The 17,378-nt window shown below is 51.8% G+C and overlaps 1 protein-coding gene across 11 annotated transcripts; it reads left to right on the forward strand.

Annotated features, from left to right (window-relative positions):
- Positions 1-340: 340 nt before the first annotated feature.
- On the forward strand, positions 341-16,665 carry Ptprn (protein tyrosine phosphatase receptor type N). Of its 11 annotated transcripts, XM_076931632.1 has the most exons (24): positions 341-440; positions 524-583; positions 2,561-2,611; positions 2,791-2,904; positions 4,278-4,374; positions 6,056-6,314; positions 6,397-6,751; positions 7,189-7,320; positions 7,732-7,769; positions 8,394-8,671; positions 8,889-8,975; positions 9,246-9,325; positions 9,461-9,525; positions 9,959-10,177; positions 10,636-10,836; positions 10,936-11,083; positions 11,221-11,294; positions 11,512-11,589; positions 11,689-11,808; positions 12,206-12,372; positions 14,916-14,969; positions 15,544-15,608; positions 15,800-15,873; positions 16,096-16,665. In XM_076931632.1, exons 4-24 carry the CDS (start codon positions 2,895-2,897, stop codon positions 16,165-16,167), a joined length of 2,673 nt encoding a protein of 890 aa, XP_076787747.1. In that variant the 5' UTR covers positions 341-440; positions 524-583; positions 2,561-2,611; positions 2,791-2,894; the 3' UTR covers positions 16,168-16,665. The 11 variants fall into 11 exon arrangements, with proteins under 11 accessions (XP_076787747.1, XP_076787748.1, XP_076787745.1 ...); XM_076931633.1 differs by lacking the exon at positions 341-440 and having other exon boundaries at positions 480-583; XM_076931630.1 differs by lacking the exons at positions 341-440; positions 524-583 and adding an exon at positions 681-798 and having other exon boundaries at positions 7,186-7,320.
- The last annotated feature ends 713 nt before the right edge of the window (positions 16,666-17,378 follow it).

Consider the following 17,378-nt stretch of genomic DNA (forward strand, 5'->3'; position numbering starts at 1 on the left):
AGCTGACAGCAAAGATTCTGAGTGTTCCCAACACAAAGAAATGATATATGTCTGAATAGACGTGCCAGGTATGCGGATCTGATCATTAAGCATTGCATACATCCGTGTACATGTACTGAATGTCACACTGTACATTTGTGTACGATTGCTATGTACCAACTAAAAGAAAAACAAATATTAAAGAAGGAAACAGTTTCAAGAGCCAGATGAGTAGATTGCAACGGGAAAAGAACTTAATGCGTAGGAGTGTTTACGATGTGCAGGTCCAGGTCTTGCTGCAGTATCTAGTTACATAAATTCTCACCACCACCTTGTGGGGCAGGTGCTTTTTTGCTTCTTCAGACAAGGGTAAGCAACTATCGCATCCCTTTCTATCCCAGTGCGCGTGCCTAACTATCTCTGATTTTCGGGATGACGCCAATAACCGTAATGGAGCCGCGGTAAGAGTTCCTATTCTGGTCTCTTAGCTTCTTGTACCACGGTTTATACTCCCTGGCCCACGTATCTTTCCTGTTCCCTATAGAAGTTGAGTCCTTCGTACCAAACCTGAGCCAGGGAGACAGAGGCGGCGGACCTGAAGAAGGTCAGGTCAGGAGTGGGTGGGCCCAGTGGGAATTCTAGGGAAGAACCTACTATATGGTGGAGGAGGCTTAGGTTGAGTAGGTCCCTGGCTAAGAAGGGGCTCGTACGCCAGTATGACGCAAATAGGCATAAGAGCCGGGGGGTGGAGATGTCGTCATTGCACGCCTGCAGTTGGCCAGGTCGCCTCAAGAGGGGCAAGTAGACCCCGCCTTGGAGGTGGGTGGGAAGTGGTAGACTCCGCCTAGGCTCCCACCAACGTCGCTGAGACTCTGGCTGGAGAGCGAGGGCTCAGAGCCGGGAAGGATGAGGCGCCCGCGGCGGCCCGGGTGTCCCGGGGGCTCCGGAGGCTCCGGGGGCCTCCGGCTGCTGGTCTGCCTGCTGTTGCTGAGCGGCCGCCCTGGGGTTTGCAGCGCCGTCAGTGCCCACGGTCAGGAGGAAACTTGATGGGGGTGGGGGGAGCGTCGCAAAAGCAAGAAGCTCGGGTAGGATAAATGTTGGTGGGGTGTGTGTGTTACGAGGTGAGGAAGATGAGAGGAGATGAAGGGAGACGAAGGGAGATGGAGGTGAGGAAAGGGGCGTAGGCTGGGAGGTGGAGCCGGGATTCGCAGGCGGGACCTGGAAAAGTGGGCTCCAGGGAAGACTAGGTTCAGGAGGAGTGGGGGTGCGTGCGAGTCGAAGGATTTAGAAGGACTACAGGACCGTGGGAGAAGCCAGAGGCATCGAGGTGGAGACCCGGGATGAGAAATCGGAAGCCGAGAAGGAGAAATTGGCGACCACCGGCGGCAGGAGCCTCTCCTCTGTCACCCGACTCCAGCTTCCTCGCAGGACTGGCTAGAGACAGAGCAGGGTTTATCTTTTTACTCTAGAGAGACCATTTGCTCTAGTTGGTCTGCTATAAGAAGGGGGATACGCGGGGGAGGGAGCGGAAGAGGAGTAAAAAGGGAGGGTCCTCTCCTTGTCCCCCTCCCCGCAGCCGGGCCTAGTGCTGACTCACATCTAAGCAGACGTAGTCAGCGCTGACTCATGGGCCCGGGATCGGGGTGGGAAGGTGGAGCGTGGGGGAAGGGGCGCAGCCTCTCCATCTGGCTCCCTCTTTCCCCACCCTGGCTTGGAGTGCGTGGTACTTCCTGTGAGGCCCAGAGTTAACAAGATAGAGCGGAAGGATGAGGTTCTGTGGCCACTCCTTGTCCTGCCACCCCTCCCTTGGTAAACGGCTTCTTTCCCGACGTGCCCTTAGCTCCCAGCTTCAGCACCACGGACAGCGCCATCAACTCTGGCCTGGGACAGGCTGCCTTAGAACCAAGCACCTGCACCCCTTCCCTACCACGCGGGGGAGGTGTGCTGGAGTTTCCGTCTCTAGTTTCAGGCTACTAGAATTAGGATGCTTTGAGAGACTTGGGGAGCTACCGTTTCCTTTTGAATTTGGCCACGAATTCTCCTGCAATGCTACAGGATCTACCCTCCCCTCCTTCCATGTTCCAAGTCCCCCTTAGGCAAATTGAGTCTTTTAAAGATTGAAAATAAGATCTTCAGACTCCAAAGCTAGACCTCATACTTCCTCAAGAATTCTAGGCCTTGGGACTGGAGAGATGACTCAGTAGGGCGCTTGTCATACAAGCAGAAGGACCTGAATTTGGATCTTCAGCACCCATATAAAAATCCATGCATAGTGACTGATGCCTAACCCCTGGGAAAGTGAGACAGTCAAATTCCTTAGGTGTGCTGAGTGAATGCTAGGTTCAGTGAGATACCCAGTTTTAAAAATACAAAGTGTGAAAGATACCCAACACTGACCACATATATAAATGTGTATGCAAAAATATGCCAGGGCCGGGGGAGGGAGTTAGTTCTAGGCCTCTTTCCCACCGTCCTCCCAACTTAAAGTCTTCCTTAGAAAGAAATAATGAGCCATATTTCCTTCCCCTGCTTCTAAGCCATCTGACCTTTCTCTGTGTTCTGAACATCCTCTCTTCCACAGGCTGTCTGTTTGACCGCAGACTCTGTTCACATCTGGAAGTCTGTATTCAGGGTGAGTAGGGCCCTGGCATAGGATTCAAAAAACAAGAGTGGGGAGTGACAGGCCAGCTGTAAGAAGGACAGAGGAGCAGAACTCTAAAGCCAGAGAAGATGGAGAGAACATCTTCCATCTGCAGCCTGGACTTTGGGAGGCTTCCTGCAAAAGCCCTGACAAGACCTTTGTGCTTTTAGATGGCTTGTTTGGACAGTGCCAGGCGGGGGTGGGGCAGGCACGGCCCCTCTTACAAGTCACTTCCCCAGTTCTCCAGCGCTTGCAAGGCGTGCTCCGGCAACTCATGTCCCAAGGTGAGGTCTGGTTGCATTGGAACACAGAGATTGGAACTTGGTGGGGGCAGGGGAGTAAATGGCCACCTCACCCAAACTTTTTCTCCATGAAACTTAATTATTATATCTATTCATGAAGTCCTACCTAGATTTTGCTAGATAAGGGTCAAATAAACATGATGATATGGTCCTAGAGATGGGCTGTTCACATTCTTTGGAGTTGCACACAGAAAGCCTTGCAGCTGAGGTTGCTGGAAAGGATTAAGTTTGTTGGAATCTTGCTTGCTTGTTTGTTTTGAAACAAGCTTTTGCTGTGTAGCCCAGGCTAACTCCAAACTTATTACATCACTCAGGTTTGCCTGAAATTAATGGTAATCCTTCTGCTTTAGCATTCTATGTCAGAACTACAGTCATGTACCTCTGCATCCAGCTTCTGTGTATGTCTTAAGCTTGCTGCAACAAAATGGCCACTTGGAAGAGTTGATCGTAACAGGAACACAGATAGTTCTAATGCGTGAATTGAATGTTTGCAGATCCCAGGATATGAGTCATGAGTAACCCAGATTATGAATCCAGAACAGGATGTGGGCAAGGTGGCATGCAACTGTGATCCTAGCACTTGGGGGGCTGAGGCAGAAGGATCCTCATGAGTTTTAGTTCACCCTGTGCTATATAATGAGACCATGACTCTAAATAAATAAACCCATAGAAGGAAGAATGGAGGAGAATGAGGTATGGTCTCTCTAGAATGAATGAGACATCTCTTCTGAGAGCAGAGCTTCATGGGTGATGAGTCAAACAGATGCTCCATGCTGCTGCTGGGAGATCATGAGAAGGATGGTAGTGAGGATGGTCCAGGTGTTTGAAGCAGGCATATTGGGGACTTCATTTTCCTGACCATATTTTATTTCTACAGAAGCCTACAGAATGTGGTTTTTTTCCCACTCCATAAAAGATCCAGGCTCAGAATGGAGACCTACAATGGTGACAGGGGCAGTGGTGTTTGTTAAGAGTTTTCCATGTCACAGAACTGTTTTCCAGGATAATTATCAACAACAATCTTAGGAGTCACATATCCTCAAATGAGAAAGTTGAGGTCCAGAGAGAACCAAGATGAAGGAATGAAGGTTTAACAACTTGCCCAAATCCCCCAGTTCTTTGGGAGCCAAAGCTGGATTCCAGCCCAAGCAGTTTGACTCCAAAAGTTGCAGCTGAGGATAGAGGCAGGGAGGCAGCTCAGCTCACCCACTGTGTCTCCAATCCCTGGCACCTCATCCCACCCCCACTCTGCCCATCACAGCTCACTGTAGGGAATGGGGTGTACTGACCACCACTGGCTCTGGAACTGGGACCCCAGTCCCAAGTCAACTTTGCCCTGCCTTTCCTCCCAACAGGCTTGTCCTGGCATGATGACCTCACCCAGCATGTGATCTCCCAGGAGATGGAACGCATCCCCAGGCTTCGTCCCCCAGAGCCCCATCCAAGGGACAGGTAGGCAGCCTTTCTCAACAGCCTTAAATTGTTGAAACTGCTGATCTGTGACCTCCCTTATAGTCTGGGAGGTTGGAGGGGCCAAGGTCCACAGACTGGGACACAGGTTAAACCACATAGAGAATGGTCCTTCCCTCTGATAGGCTCATGTGCTCGGCAGGAGCTGAGTTTATCCTGGAAATCCAGCAAAATGGGACACTAATGGATACTTTGAGAAAACGTTGGCATTTGATGTCCTAAAAGAAGAATTAAAGTAGTTGTTATGAACAAAATAGAATTTCTCTGGACCTAAGTAGTTTGTTCCTGTACGAATTATGCACAGCAGGAAACAGCACTGTCTCTGTGGTGAGAGCCTCTACATCAGCGGTTCTCAGCCTTCCTAACGCTGCGACCCTTTCATACAGTGCCTCGTGTTGTGCTGACCCCAGCCATCAAATTATTTCTTTGCTACTTCATAACTGCAATCTTGCTACTGTTATGAATCATAATGTAAATATCTATGTTTTCTGATGGTCTTAGGTGACCCGTATGAAAGGGTCCTTTGACCCCCAAAGGAGTCAAGACCCACAGGTTGAGAACTGCTGTTCTAAAGGCAATTCTCAGACAAAAGAAGGGCATGTGAAGTTCAGGTGTGACAAATGGTCCAAGAGGGAAATAGAGTGGTGGGGCCAGGAGGTCTCTGTTGTTTGAACATATACTTAGAGAGCTCGGGATGGGGAATGGCACACAGGGACAACAACGCAGAGGCACCCTACAGTCACAGTCCATCCCATGTATGCCCATACACCTTCCCCTGCTCCCATCTCCCATACACCACCCCCTGAGCTTCCCCAGCCTGTGCAGCTGTGTTTAAAGACATGCATATGGATGTAGTACAGTGGTAGAGCGATCATCTTGCATACATAAGGCCCTGGATTTGATTCCTAGATAAACACACACACACTCATACACAAATTCATATGCACATACTCATACACACATACACTCATACACAATACACATATACACACTCATGCACACATACTCACACACACACTCATACACAACACACATGCACACACATACACACACTCATATACACTCATGCACGCTCAATCACACACACTCATGCACACATACTCATACACACACTAATACACAACACACATGCACACTCATACACATATACACACACAAATACACACGCACACACACCTACACCCCTGTTCTTTTCTACCAAAACCAGAGACATACCAAATTACCTTGGCAAGCTTGCCTCTCTAGCCTACTTCATCTCCATACCCTCTAGCCTGTCTCTCCTCTTCATTTCTTGAAGGGACAGGGCTATTCTAAAACACTGACTCTGTCCAACTTCAACCTTGTAAACTGTCCACACCTTTGTCCTATACAAATATACAAATAAATCTCTCAGCTGGGTGGTGGTAGTCTATGCCTTTAATCCCAGCACTTGGGAGGAGTCAGAGGTAGGTGAATCTCTGAGTTCAAGGCCACCCTGATCTACAAAGTAAGTTCCAGGACAGCCAAGACTTCACAGAGAAACCCTGTCTTCAAAACCCCCCAAAAAAACAAACAAATCAATCTCTCTCTCTCTCTCTCTCTCTCTCTCTCTCTCTCACTCTCTTTCTCTCTCTCTCTCTCTCTCTCCCACTCCTTATCTCTCTCTCTCTCCTTTCCTCCCCAGGTCTGGTTTGGTGCCCAGGAGACTAGGCCCTGCAGGGGAATTGCTTTCTCAGGGCAGTCCCACTGGCTCCTCTCCTGCTCCCCAGGGGCTCTCTCGGCCTCCAGGGGGTGGGAATGGAGCTGGGGTGGGCTCCCCACTGTCCTCTCTGCAGGCTGAGTTGTTGCCGCCTCTCTTGGAGCATCTGCTAATGCCCCCACAGCCTCCACACCCTGCTCTGACGTATGAACCTGCACTGCTACAGCCTTATCTGTTCCACCAGGTGAGCCTTCCGCTCTGGCCACGCCCCAACCCCAGGTCCCAGCCCTGATTCGGTTCTTACCCACATCTCTGGTTTTCCACAGTTTGGCTCCCGAGATGGCTCCCGGGGCTCAGAGAGCTCCTCTGGGGTAGTTGGTGCTGGCCACCTGCCCAAGGCAGAAAGTCCTGCAGTCTTCAGCAGAAGTATCTCCAAGGCCATTTTGGGGACTCACTCTGGACACTCCTATGGGGACCTTACAGGTCCCTCACCTGCTCAGCTTTTCCAGGATTCAGGGCTGCTCTACATGGCCCAAGAGCTGCCAGTGCCTGGCAGGGCCCGGGTGCCAAGGTTGCCAGAGGAAGGGGGCAGTAGCCGGGCAGAGGACTCTTCAGAGGGCCATGAGGAGGAAGTACTAGGGGGTCATGGGGAGAAGTCCCCTCCCCAAGCAGCACAACCAGGTAACAGTGTCCTCGGCATCTACCTCTCTGTCTGCCAGGGGCCTATATTATATTTTTATTTTTAAGATGAGGTCTTGCTGTTATCCCAGGCTATCCTCATTTTTAGTTCAGGCTGGACTCAAACCTGCTGCAATCCTCTTGCCTCAGACTCCTGAGGACTGAGATTACAAGTGCGAGTCACCACAGTTGGCACTCTGCCTTTCAGTCACACATTTAACTGTCCATTGACAAGCTGATCTACAAAGATCCTAGCATCGATGTGGGGACAGTGGGGTGTGCACCTGGCACACCCCGAGTATGTTCCAGGTCTGGGAATGGGCATCCGTGTCCTAGTGTTTGAAAAGAATTCGAAATGTGCTTGTCCCGCCCTCCACCCCCCATCCACCTATCAGCATTGCATCAGTTTATTCCTAAACTCCATGTCTGGCTCCCAGCAGATGTAAGTCTGCAGAGATTGGCTGCGGTACTAGCAGGCTACGGAGTAGAGCTGCGTCAGCTGACCCCGGAGCAGCTTTCTACCCTCTTGACCCTGCTGCAGTTGCTGCCCAGGGGCACAGGAAGAAATCTTGGTGAGTGTCCAGCCAGGGAGGCCAGCAACTCCCTTCTCCATGGAGGTTACTGTACGGGAGAGTTCTCGGGTTTTCTTCTTCTCGATATGGGGTCTTGCTGTAGTCTAGGATGATTTGCAAGCTCACGATCCTGCCTCTACCTCCAGAGTGTAGACTACAGGCATGGTCCAGCATGCCTGGCTGAAAAGAGAGTTCTTCTGAGGACAGGGAGCAAGAAGCATTAGACCAGGAAAGGACTAGAGAGTGAGAAACTCCGGAGATGGTGAGCGGCTGCCTGGGTGCAGGGGACGGCATCTGAGGATATTAACAGGATAGGGGTCACACAGATGGAACAGGTTCAAGAGCTCTGGTCCTTTCTCACCTTGGCATTGACTCTCTTTCCTAAGACGATTGCTTTTTGTGTCTCTACAGGTGGAGCTATAAATGTCGCAGGAGCTGATGTCAAGAAAGTGAGTTCCCCGCACCTCCCTGTCTCATAAGCCGCCCCCTTTGCTTCGAGATCACAGCACAGAATCTATCCTCTGGTCCCTCACTTTAAGGCTCAGAGACTTCAAATGATCCCCTGTGGCCTCAGCCCTCTCTTCAAGTCAACAGGACAAGAAGCCAGATCCTTAATTTGCTCCTCTTTTTACCACAATCCTCTCAGACTCCCGTGATTCCTACAGTGGCGGCTTTGGTGGAGGCTCCATCCTGCTGTAGCTGGATGGGCTTTGTTTGTTTTAGGTGTAGGCCTCTAACGTGCTGCCACTGAACAAAAGCCTAAAATCCGTTGCCTTTCTGTTTAACTTTCCCGATTATCAGGCTCACTCCCCCCCCCCCCACACACACACACTCTAGCCCCACTCTGTGATTTACAGACCACACTTCACTCGCTAAACCCTATATTCTCCCATTCATACATTTGACTCACATTTCATGGATGCACTTTCTGTTATCCATTGTGTGGGCTTCGGGGGTGAAAAGCTAAAACATTCCTAAATTCCACTGTAAAGAGTTTAGAGCCCAAAGTGTGACCGCCCCCCCCCCCAGCCCTTCCACTCTAGAGGTCACACCTGCATCCTGTCTTGTAACAGACAATAGAAGAACAAACACAGAGGAGAGACACAGCAGAGGCTCGGCCCCCCATACCCTTGCTTCCTGGACACCCCACCTCCAGCCCCACCTCCAGCGAAGTTCAGCAGGTGCTGAGCCCTGGTTTCCCTGAACCTCCCCAGACATCCAGTCCTCTGGGCACCTCATCTGTCCTACTGGAGAAGAAAAGTCCCTTGGGCCAGAGCCAGCCCACAGTGGTGGGACAGCCGTCAGCTCGACCATCAGCTGAGGAGTATGGCTATATAGTCACTGACCAGAAGTGAGTGTTGCAGCCTGGGAAAGTCTTCCAGTCCCTGTGGGATTGGGTTAGCCTGTCTGGCAAGAAGCAGAGAGCAAGAATCCAGCTCTATTTAAAAAAAAAAAAAAAAAAAAAGGCAGAGAGGCAGGGCGTAGTTCTACACCTCTTGAGGTGGCCTGTCTCAAAAGAGTGCCTGAGAATCACCACGCCCCTGTCGCTGCCCGCTCCCCTCCTGCAGACCCCTGAGTCTGGCAAACGGAGTGACGCTGCTGGAGATCCTGGCTGAGCATGCGCACATGTCCTCGGGCAGCTTCATCAACATCAGGTGGGGCTGCCATTTTGGGACAGCACGGGGGTCTCGCCTGAGTGAGGTGGTACTGAAGGGTCTAGGGAAGAAAGGAAGACAGCTCTGGGGGTCAGGGTCCTCTCAACTTGTCGAAGTAGGAGAGCCACATGTAGGCCTGCTGCTAGCCCCATCCTGAATCTGCCTGTATTAGACACACTCGTGGGAATCCCTGATCCGCAGTGCTGGCCTCTTTATTTAGAATCTAGAGTCTCGGGTGGGTAAGGGAGTAACATATTTCCTATTTGGCAGTGTGGTGGGACCAGCTGTCACCTTCCGAATCCGGCACAATGAGCAGAACCTGTCTTTGGCAGATGTGACCCAACAAGCTGGTAAATAGCACCCTATCCTTGAGCCCAGGCTCAGCATGACCCCAGCCTTGACTCCCAGGCCTGTGCTGATGCTCACCTAAACTATTTCCAGCCCACGTAGGGCTGAAAAGAGCCTGGCTTGCACCCTTCCTGCAGGGCTGGTGAAGTCTGAACTGGAAGCGCAAACAGGGCTCCAGATTTTGCAGACAGGGGTGGGACAGGTAAGCACTAACTGTAGAATCCGTCAAAGCCCTCGTAGGTCAGACTCTGAGCACAAAAGAGGAGGCAAGAATAAGAACCCTTTTTGGCCCTTTAAGGGTTGAAAGTTCATTGGGTTCACCAGCCTTCTTTCCCACGCAGCCCACCTCTGTGTAGTTCTCATTTTGACCATCAGATGGCGGAGTGGCGCTTTCCTGAAGGATCATTCTTAAAGCTATACCATCATTTTCTTGACTTCTTTTCTCTTTGGGGGTCACCCAAAGGCTCTGGCTCTTGAATTGGTCCAATGTGGACTGGGAAGGAATCCGTATGCCCTCCTGCCTGTTACCTTCATATCCCTGCCTTCACAGCTTTGTCCCTAGAGGTGGCCTAAGAAGGAGCCAAGGTCCAGTCTCCCCTGCCATCATCCCTCTGATTCCAGCTTTGTTCCCACAGAGGGAGGAAGCAGCTGCAGTCCTTCCCCGACAAGCCCATGGCATATCTCCCATGCGCTCAGTGCTGCTTACTGTGGTGGCCCTGGCAGGTGTCGCTGGGCTGCTAGTGGCTTTGGCAGTGGCCCTGTGTATGCGCCATCATTCCAGACAGCGGGATAAGGAGCGCCTGGCAGCGCTGGGGCCGGAGGGTGCCCACGGTGACACTACTTTTGAGTACCAGGTGTGAAGCTATAGAAGCAAGCTCATGGAGAGACTCAGTCTTGTGTGGAGTGAGCATGTGGACAGAATAAGGTCCTGTCTGGGTAGAGGATGGAGAGGTCCTGGAAGGGGTGTTGGGACATACTTTTTAAATGAATATGGGCTGGGATAGTTGGCTCCCGGGATGCCTCCCAGTAATCTGATACTGGGGTTCTACTTTGTGATATCTGAGGTTGTCATAAACACCCAGGCAGGAAAGAATGAAGTTCATGAAAGACAGACCTTACTCACCCCATAGATCAGAGACAAGCCTAAGGCTCCAGAGTGGAATCCGAGGCATTGTTTGGAGCACTGGAAACTGAACTCTGCATGCTGGGCAAGCACTATACCTGCAGGACCACTAAGCTCCAGCCTGTGGCTTAGAAACCTTTGTAGAGGGAGTTTAAGGAGCCCTGGCCTCACCCAATCCTTCCTCTGCAGGACCTGTGTCGCCAGCACATGGCCACAAAGTCCCTGTTTAACCGGGCAGAGGGTCAGCCAGAGCCTTCTAGGGTGAGCAGTGTCTCCTCCCAGTTCAGTGACGCGGCCCAGGCCAGCCCCAGTTCCCACAGCAGCACACCATCCTGGTGCGAGGAGCCTGCCCAGGCCAACATGGACATCTCCACAGGACACATGATTCTGGTCAGGAAAGGGCCCAAGCCTAAAGTGGGGAGGGAACAGGATAGCAGGAGAGGCAGGACGGGCAGTGTGGCCCAGAGCCAGGCTGTGGTGCCCCTACAGGCATACATGGAAGATCACCTTCGGAACCGGGACCGGTTGGCCAAGGAGTGGCAGGCCCTGTGTGCCTACCAAGCAGAGCCAAACACCTGTGCCACCGCACAGGGTGAGGGCAACATCAAGAAGAACCGCCATCCTGACTTCCTACCCTGTAAGCAAGCTGTGGGCCAGCCTGGCCCCACACTCTACTAGGAGCAATTCGTGGCTGGGGGAGAAGGTGCCAGGCTCCTGGTTCGGGCTGGGTGGCAGGGCCCTGGTGCCAGAAGGTGATTTGTGAGTTCTGTGCAGATGACCATGCCCGAATCAAGCTGAAAGTGGAGAGCAGCCCTTCTCGGAGTGATTACATCAACGCCAGCCCCATTGTGAGTGGCTCTGATTCCCACATTCAGTCTGCCCATCTTCCCTGATCCTCTTAATCCAGCCACGCCCTGAAACTGTAGAGTCCATGTCCTCAAACTAAAATATAGGCTTCTCAGCCACCCCCCAAACCCCCACACATACCCTGGCCCACTCTTGACCGAGCTTCATCCGAGCTGGCCCTTCTCATTCTGGCTCATGATGTATCCTCTCTGCCTTTAGATCGAGCATGACCCTCGGATGCCGGCCTACATAGCCACACAGGGACCGCTGTCCCATACCATCGCAGACTTCTGGCAGGTGCACACTTGGAGGGGGGTTTTCTCAGAACCAGAGGCCCCTGACCCCAGCCAAGGCTAGGGAGGCTAGAGGGCCGCTTACCTGGATCTCTGTCCTTAGATGGTATGGGAGAGTGGCTGCACTGTCATCGTTATGCTGACCCCATTGGTGGAGGATGGTGTCAAACAGTGTGACCGCTACTGGCCGGATGAAGGATCCTCTCTCTACCACGTCTATGAGGTCAGAGTACCCAACAGTAAGGAGTGGATGGTGGCCTTTTAAAATATGAATGTATGTATGTATGTATGTATGTATGTATGTATGTATGTATAGACGTGTTCTCTCTCTCTCTCTCTCTCTCTCTCTCTCTCTCTCACACACACACACACACATACACACATCATACATACATGAAAGCTTGTGAATTCTGTCTAGCACCAAAAAGCATTTGTAAGGACTTTGATAAAACTCAAGAGCCATGCGTATGTAAAACAGGGAAAATAAATATCCACAAACTGAAATTACCGCCTTTAACCTCCTCAAATATTTAGCATTTGCACTACTTGGGAACAGGAGGGTGGGGACCGGAGCGGAGCGCGTGCGCACCTGACCTCAGACCCTGCCGGCTACCTGACAGGTGAACCTGGTGTCGGAGCACATCTGGTGCGAGGACTTCCTGGTGCGGAGCTTCTACCTTAAGAACGTGCAGACCCAGGAGACTCGCACGCTGACTCAGTTCCACTTCCTCAGCTGGCCGGCAGAGGGCACTCCTGCCTCCACCCGGCCGCTGCTGGACTTCCGCAGGTGAGCAAACTGCCAGCAGCCACCCATCAGCTTTTCCTGCGGACCAAGGTCTGGCCTGGAACCTCGCCCTTGATCTCTGTCCCTTCTACCAGCCTCCCGTCCCCAAACCAGTACAGACAGTTTGGCCGTCCCACCCTAACCTGGTGCCCTTCTCTCACCCACTTTCCCACACAGCCGTTCCACCATCTGGCTCCTTTGTCGGCTTCCCTGGAGGCGAGGGAGTGGGGGGTGGGAGGTGGGAGGGTGGGGGTTTTCCTGTCTAGTTCCCTCTCCTCTCCTTCGGCTGGGCCCTACTTTATCACCTGCCTTGCCCTCTGGCCCTCAGCCCTGTGCCTGCTTGCTCTTTCACTCTCTCCTGTCCAGCTTTCATCCTTTCTGTCTTTCTGTCTTTTTGGCTCTATTTTTTTTTAATTTCTTCTTTTCTTTTCTTTCCCTCTTCCCTCGCATATCCGTCACTCTCCCCGCACCTGTTCTGTCTTCATTTCTCCCTCTGCACCTCTCCCTTCTGTCTCTCCCTCCCAGTCTCATGGCTGCCAGCATCATTTATTTATTTACTTTTGTGATCTCTGCTGATATTCTCACTTCTGTTGAACAGCCACAAAAGTGGTCATTGGCAGGTGTGGCAACCGCAGGGATGGTGCAGGCAGGCGGGCGGGCGGGCGGGCGGGCGAGTCGAGAAGGGACCGGCCTGAAAGCTGCTTGGAGAACTGGGCCAGGAATTTAGAAAGAGACCAAGATTATCGTGCAGGAAGTTCATGGGCTGGTGGGGAGGTGTTTTGGGGGGTTCCTGGGGTGGTGGTGGTGGTGCTGAAGCAGAAGCTTACAGAGGGACGTAACTTGCAGGCCGGGCATCCAGCATCCCTTGCCATTCCACATACACAGGTGGCAGAGAAGCCTCTGTACTGAAACCTTCTGTTCCTTTGTCTTGTGCCAAGCTGGCCTGGGTTTCCAGGCAGGCAGAGGGGCAGAGTTGAGATGGGGACCTTGGTAGTTTCTGAACTCCAGGATGACAGTGATTTCTGACTACCCTGCAGCACATTTTGAAAATGATGTCAGAGTATTAAACTATTTCCAGCTTTTTCCACATTTAAAAATGCATAGTCAGAGGCAGGCAGATTTCTGAGTTCGAGGCCAGCCTGGTCTACAGAGTGAGTTCCAGGACAGCCAGGGCTACACAGAGAAACCCTGTCTTGAAACAAACAAACAAACAAACAAACAACCTAAAAATGTCTAGTCAGCAGAGATGGCACACACCTGGAATTCCAGCTGTGCAGGAGGCTGAGGCAGATCTGCAAGTTCAAGGCCAGTCTGAGCAACTTAGTGAGACCCTGTCCCAAAAATAAACAGTGAAAAGGGCTGGGGATGTAACTCAGTGGTTGAGAACTTTCCAGGCATGCACAAAACCCTGGGTTCAGTCCTTCCTGCTGAATAATAATAATGTTAATATTTTTAAAGTAAAAGATTTTGAAGATTTATTTAGTTATGTTTGTGAATAGCCTGTTGCTGTCTCAGACACACCAGAAGAGGGCATTGGATCCCATTACAGATGGTTGTGAGCCACCACATGATTGCTGGGAATTGAACTCAGGACCTCTGAAAGAGCAGTCAGTGCTCTTAACCACTGAGGCATCTCTCCAGTCCCCTTCATTCATATATGTGTGTGTGTGTGTGTGTGTGTGTGTGTGTGTGTGTGTGTGTGTGTGTATGTGTGTATGTGTATATATATATGTATATATATATATGTAAAATTCTCCCCTCCCTTTTATTGAGAATGGATTATTTTATCATACAATATATCTTGATTACAGTTCCCCCTCCTTTTACTTCTCCCAATTTCTCATCACTTAAGTAAAGGTTTTGGTTGGCTCAGTAATAGAGTATGAATGAGGTCTTGGCTTGACCACAAAAAACACTAGCAAACTCCTTCATAGAGGAACTAATAAGGTCACTGCTAAACAATCACTGGGGCTTACAGCAGAATTCCATACATTCAGCTGGCATGTGACAGCTAGAACAAAGTCGTTGTTGCTAATGAATGCATTTTGGTGACCTGATATCAGGGCTGGTGTGGACCAAGGGCCTGGGTAGAAAGGCATGATTTTCACAACAGTAGAGGAGGAGGCCTGGAAGTTACCAGGATGCCTTGGATTTGATCAGAACCACTTGCTCTTTCTCCATCCTTACTACCACTTATGGAGAGCGCCTGTGGCCTGTTGCATTTCATAAGAATCCTAACAAATGGTCCCTGTTATTGGCTCCCATTTCAGGGGTATGGGAACCGAGAGGTTAAATTGTTATTCCAGTTGACAGCTTGGGTGCATGGCTCCCAAGTAACAGATCAAACCCAGTGCCAACCCCCCCCCCCCCCCAGTCAACTGTGATCCTTTGTCACCAGCCCTGAACCTTCTCTCTCTCTTACTGCTCTGTGATTGCCACAAGGCAGGAGAGTAAGAAAGCCAGCGTGTGGTCACATGATGCTGTATGCTTGATGTTCTTCTTTCCGGCTAGTGGTCTCTGGCCTTCACACTCACCTCTCATTGCAGGAAAGTGAACAAGTGCTACAGAGGCCGCTCCTGCCCCATCATAGTGCACTGCAGGTGGGTAAGGACCAGCCACAGAGGCCCTGGGCTGGGGCCTTCCTCATTCCGTCCTTCCCTCTGGTCCTTTTCCCTGTGCACAAACCATGGGCACACTGCCTGTCTGCCTGTTGAAGTTGGTGAGCAACAGACAGGAGCCAGATCTGGCACACCCTGTCTTTAATGAGTTAAAAATAGCCACAGGCTCGTGCGCGCACGGGGGCACACACACATACACACACACACACACACACACACACACACACACACACACAAGAATGTCAGCTCACAGCACTGGAAATGTTTACTCTGAACAAAGCCTGACCCTAGGCTGTAGAGGGCCATTCCCCACTCTGTCCTGCTGCCTCCACTGAAAGTGGAGCCATGGCTGTCTTTTCTAGTTGTCCCCATGCCTGGGGACATGCTAGGGCTCACAGGCCTGCTACTTGGGGCCTCTGTTGTCTCACCCATGACTCACTAACATTCTTCTCAGGCCAACTCGAATAATCAGCCAATGTCTCCACCCCAACCCCCATGGCTGCTCCCTTCCTGCCTTGTCAGGGCTAAGCCTGTCTGTCACCATCTCCTATTTCAGTGATGGTGCAGGGAGGACAGGCACCTATATCCTTATTGACATGGTCCTGAATCGCATGGCGAAAGGTAAGGTCCTGTCCCCACAGGACCCACAACCCCTGGTCCCTCCTGGCTCCCCAGCACCCAATGGGCCTGAGAACCCACTGGGGAGCATGTGTTCCCATCTCTCCAACCTTTGCCAAGAGTGCCCAGGATGTATGGGACGTGTTCTCCCCTGGATACCCTCTTAAGCATCCCTTACTCCATCCTATCTCCAGGAGTGAAGGAGATTGATATCGCTGCCACCCTGGAGCATGTCCGTGACCAGCGGCCTGGCCTTGTCCGTTCTAAGGTGACAGTGGCTCCCTGCCCACCCCTAGTTGATTCTCTTTCCAAGTACTCTCTTCATGGCCACCATGAAGAAACCAACAGCAGTCTGCCCCTCCCACATCCCTCAGGAAGACTCCCCTTTTTCCAGATGCCCAGCACCCTCCACCCCTGCAAAGTCCCCTGGGGCAGAGGCAGAGGCAGAGGCTAGGTTTCCCCTGACCCTTCTGCCACTGGCCTTGCACAGGACCAGTTTGAGTTTGCGCTGACGGCCGTGGCGGAGGAGGTGAATGCCATCCTTAAGGCCCTGCCCCAGTGAGCCCCCTGGGCACCTCAGTGGGCATCCTGGCCTCTGCTCCTTCTGCCTGTGTGAGCATTTGTGCACCCACTCTTCAGCCCCTACCCATCTGCCACCTTGGTCCGACTTGGGCATGGTAGCCCTTCTCAACCCAGTGTGGAAGGGAGTCAGGAGGGAAGGGGTAGGTCCACCCTGCTTTATCCATGCTAGAACCAAGGTATCCCATGGGAAACAGACAGCAGGCAAGGGGAGGAGTGGACACCAGCAGCAAGTGTGCCCGAGCCCCATCCTACCTGAGTCTCTGTCTCCCTCTCTGGATGTGTACCTCCCCACTCCCACCAGCCTATTGTGTATAGACAAAGCAGAATGAGAAGGCCCCAGCTCCCTCCACCCTGCTACCACTGGCCTGCCACCTTGACCCTGCTTAACCTTCTCCCTCTAGCACAAGGGAACATTTCTAGAAAAATCTACTTTTGTATCAATGTGAATAAAGTTAGTGTGTTGTCTGTGCAGCTGCAACATGGATACCTTCGCAGTTCTGTCTGTTAAACTTCCAGGCTCCAGGCAGTGTAGCCTGCCCTGTCTCCCTAGAGACTCAAAGCTGAGAGCCAGGAATGACACTGGCTACAGAGGCTGGCTGTCCTTGGTTTGAAAAGTAGTGCCTAACAGCACGGCTTCTGGGTGGCTGTCAGGTTCCAAGTACCATGCATGGATTAGTCTTATCTTCATAAAACCCAGTAATGCCTCATGCACAAAGAGAACACAGCATGACCCTTGCTAGCCCAGGCTGTGAAACTTGTATGGCGTGGAGGCGGGATTCAAGCCTGGGCAGCCATCCTTCATAAAGCCTTCCCTCCCGGCTCTTTGGCTACTTTGTGCCCTTCAACCTCAGGAATGACATTTGTGTCACACGGGACGGAGCTCGGGGCTGTGGAGCGTCCACCCGATGCCTGGCACATCTCAGGCCATAGACGCAGCCAGTTGGGGACGACACACTTGCCCCTTTCACCTTACCCAGCCTCTCTGCCCTTTACCTTTAAGGTGGCCCTTGTGCCCCTCCCCCAGGCGCCCTCAGATACACACACACACACAATGAACTGAGATGAAACCCTGGGTTCATCTGGGCCTGGGGCTATCGTTCATGATGGAGTTCACTCCATGAACTTCTGAATGCTGGGGCGAGCGACAATGCCCATCCTACCGACTGCTCAAAAGGTCTACAAGACAAAGGC

This window comes from Arvicanthis niloticus, chromosome 3 (genome assembly GCF_011762505.2).
Source record: "Arvicanthis niloticus isolate mArvNil1 chromosome 3, mArvNil1.pat.X, whole genome shotgun sequence".
Classification (NCBI taxonomy): domain Eukaryota; kingdom Metazoa; phylum Chordata; class Mammalia; order Rodentia; family Muridae; genus Arvicanthis; species Arvicanthis niloticus.